Source organism: Sinocyclocheilus anshuiensis, unplaced genomic scaffold, assembly GCF_001515605.1.
Source record: "Sinocyclocheilus anshuiensis isolate Anshui unplaced genomic scaffold, SAMN03320099.WGS_v1.1 scaffold653, whole genome shotgun sequence".
NCBI classification, from domain to species: Eukaryota; Metazoa; Chordata; class Actinopteri; order Cypriniformes; family Cyprinidae; genus Sinocyclocheilus; species Sinocyclocheilus anshuiensis.
Window position 1 is genome coordinate 891,062 of NW_015540902.1, and position 3,905 is coordinate 894,966.

The window sequence follows — 3,905 nt, forward strand, 5'->3', positions numbered from 1 at the left end:
TGGGGAGTGCTGTATGCTGTGTCCTCCAGGAGAGGGAGTGGTCAAGGTGTGTGGGGCCACCCAGACCGAATGTGGTCAATGCTTAGACAGTGAGTACAACTTCTCATATACACAAACAGTACTCACATGCAAACCCACTTAAATGCATGTAGGTCATGACATAGAAGTGTTCATGCACACGCATACTTCATGTACTCATAATCTTCCACGCTTATTCACACACAAATATTCACACCATCACAAACACTTACTTTCACACAAATAAATTTATTAACACATAATTAGTCTCTCACACGTACACACGTATACTTATTAACACATAATTATGTTCTCTCGCTCCCTCACACACTCACGCACGTGCACATATATACTCAAAGAACAGGCAGAAGGCTGAGAGTTATTATGCAATTAGTCGGTTATGGTATATGAGCTGCTGTGTATGTTTGATGCATTAATTTAGGCCAAATGTTCAGCTTCATAGTTTGTGAGGAAAACCAGAAAGAGAGAGTAACAGAGGAAAACATAGTTTACAAATCTGGGGTTTGTAAGATTTTTTAAAGTCTCTTATGCTCACCAAGGCTGCACAGTAAAAACTGTAATATTATGAAATATTGTTAATATTTAAAATAACTGTTTTCTGTTTGAATATATTTTATGATGTAATTTATTGCTGTGATGCAAAGCTGTATTTTCAGCAGTCATTACTTCAGTGTCACATGATCCTTCAGAAATCATACTAATATGCTGATTTGCTACTCAAGAAAAATGTATTATTTTTATTATTATTATTATTATCAATGTTGAAAAGAGTTGTGCTGCTTAATATTTTTGTGGAAAAAAATGATTTTTTTTCCGAATTCTTTGAAGAATAGAAAGTAAAAAAATATAGTATATTCTTCCCATTCACTGACACATTTAAAAACGGCACTGGCACATTTGGAAATGACAAGACACATTTTGTTCACCCGTTTTACAGCAGGTCTCATTCTTTTGTTGCGAGTGTTTCCTAAAGGGGCTCTATCCTACTTTCTGCTCTCAGTAAGAGAAACACTCACAGAGAGAAGCACTTAGGACGACAGAGGAGGTCTTATGTTTCAGGACAGGACACTTTACATCAATAACCCAACTGGGTGCTTTTTGTTTTTTCAAGCTGTGTGGGATATAAATAAAGATGGTCAATGTTATATTAGAAAAGCATCTGCATTAATTTTTAGTGTAACAAAACAAGCTTCCTGTTTACTGATAGACAAAAACACATTCTGTGAACTTTGCACTTATTTCCCGTCGCTTTTTACCCAGTGTTGGCAAAGACACACACACACACACACACACACACACACACACGCGTGCCTCTTTCATGCATCCTTGCCCCCTCATCCCCAGTCTAGACACAAGCATACATCAGCAACTACTGAAATATTTAGCTGTCCATTTTTCTCTGTTCCCCCTTCCCTCAAAATGAAAATTATCTTGTAGCTCCTCTGGTAGAGCTTGATTCTAACAACCACAAAGTCATTGGTTTGATTCATGTAAGTGAATCTCTCAAACCCTGTAAAGAACATGTCTGAACATATTTCAACACATAATCAAAAGAATTAAATGCATATTTTACAAAAAAAAAGCTTAAAGGGGTCATATGATGCGATTTCAAGTTTTCCTTGTCAAAAAAGGAAGCAGTCATCAGCAGAGCATGCGTGTGTGGGTGGGTGGGTGCTCTGTTGTTTTTTTGTTAGTGTTGTGATATGTGTTTATAATCAGTGCAGGGATGGCTGCGTTCAGGTGTATCCATACAAACACCCGGCTGGTGCTCTGTTCGTCTGTTCACAGTTGAATGCACGCGCTCCATACAAATGCCACAAAAGTCTTTACTCACTATAAAGATGAAATGTTTAAAGTAAACTCAAACAAGAAGGTAAACACTAAAGTCAAACTATAGAAGTAATGAAAGTAAGATGGAGATCAGACAGCATGGGGCCATGTGTTTCTCTCTCAATGTCAGGGATATTACAGTAAACACAAAACAGACAAACAACGCGCATCTGTGTGTGTGTGTATATATATATATATACATACAGTGCACAGCATAAATGAGTACACCCCCTCTGATTAAATATAAAAGATGTATTTTCTTAATTATCACTAATATAATTCAAACGTTTTAAAACGTATTAAAACATATTAAACATATTCTTAATAAAAACAGAGAAATACATGCCATTAATATCTGTAAAATAAGAAACTTAGCCAATTTTTGTTTAAATGAAGGATTGCAGAATTGAGTACAACCTAGATTTAATTCAACCAAGTGTAATATTCTAGAACTTCATATGTCCTCCATAACTCTAAGTACACTGCTCTGACACTTCTTGGCACTGAGTGTACAAGTTCATGACAGATTTTCACATCTGTGCTGTTTAACTCCTGGAGGACGACCTCCTTAAATGCCCTGGTCTTTAATGGGGAGTGTTGCTCAGCTCGTCTCTACAGAATCTCTCACAGCAGCTCAAGAGTGTTAAGATTGAGTGAAATACATGTCCACTGAAGGATTTTCAACTCAGGAGAATGAATATCTTCATTGTCATGTTAAAAAAAATGCCCAACAATGCAGGGAATGAGAAGAGGGTAGCATTTTCACAAGTCCATTGCTTTTGAATTTCTGTGTTACTTTGGCTATATTTTCACACTTAAAACAATAGTTTGGTATTCCTCTTGTACCATTGTCCTCTTTTATGCTAAGAAATAAATCTCCTGACAGTTCTCTCTCAAGTGGTTTCATTGTTGTCAGCATTAAGTCCGAGTATGATTCAGTGGGCCATATAACACTTAATTATCAAGAAATTACTTACCTTTAACAGTTTTTCTAAAGAAACATTGTCCAACAGCGACACCAGCAGGTAAAGTAACAGTGGGAGTAACAGTCTCTCATGCCCCCCCTGAGCCCATTGAGTTTTAACAGACCTCCTAAAGCATGTGGTGGGTTTGGTGGGGGGTAATTGAGAATGAATGGGGAAACTCACATGAGAGGAGGCTCCATCGAGATATGATTGGATATGACTGGTTATGTTCAGCTGTGATTGGTTCACGCGATAATAAAATATATTGTTTAAATTGTTACTTCCTTGAGTTATTATTTTAAAATAAATGTAAAGTACTTAAAAACACTAACTTGATGAGATTCATACTTGACTTTAATAAATAGAATATTGATTACATTGTTAATGTAAAAATATAAAATATATATATTTTTATTTTTCTGATAGTGTAAGTAAAGTTTATTTAACCAAGAAAATGTGACTGTATGTACATTTGATTTAAAAAAAAAATCTATCTATCTATATATACACATACATAGGGGTGTTTCCTCCGAGTAGGCAAGGGAGGCAGTGTCTTCTCAAAATATTGGATGAGAAAAAAAAAATTCGTAGTACAAAATAAAACAACGCCACTATTACAAAATAAAACATTAAAAAGTGTAGATAGATAGACAGATAGATATTGAGAAAAATATAGAGATATTATTTAGCTATATTGCTAGGCCAGCCGTAGTTGGGCAACAAATGGACTGATGTTTAAATTCTCCGCTGCAGAACGAGGTCATATCCATCCATTAATAAATAATGAAGGCGAAAACGAGAGAACAAACAGATGGGCTGAAAGGGTTGTTCGGCTGAATTGACACTTTCACAGTTCACCGTGGCCTGCATCACATGACCCATATGTTTACCCATCATCCCCCTCTTCTCTCGTAGAGCACTGGAGACCAGTCTGCTCTTTGCTCTTAGAAAGAACATAATTTACTGAGTGTGTCTGTGTGTGTGTAAATGAGGGGGTGTCACGATGCACACACACACGAGGAACGAGGAGACGCTGGAGAATACTTTACCAAGACTTTATTTTCAGGAACC

The 3,905-nt window shown here is 36.5% G+C and overlaps 1 protein-coding gene across 1 annotated transcript in view; it reads left to right on the plus strand.

Moving 5' to 3' along the window:
- The window catches only part of LOC107689096 (tumor necrosis factor receptor superfamily member 16-like), a 40,970-nt gene that overhangs the window by 7,929 nt on the left and 29,136 nt on the right, over window positions 1–3,905 (plus strand). Inside the window, exon 3 of the mRNA XM_016487002.1 lies at window positions 8–89. Coding sequence (XP_016342488.1) covers window positions 8–89 — 82 coding nt within the window. The remainder of the gene's footprint in view (window positions 1–7; window positions 90–3,905) is intronic.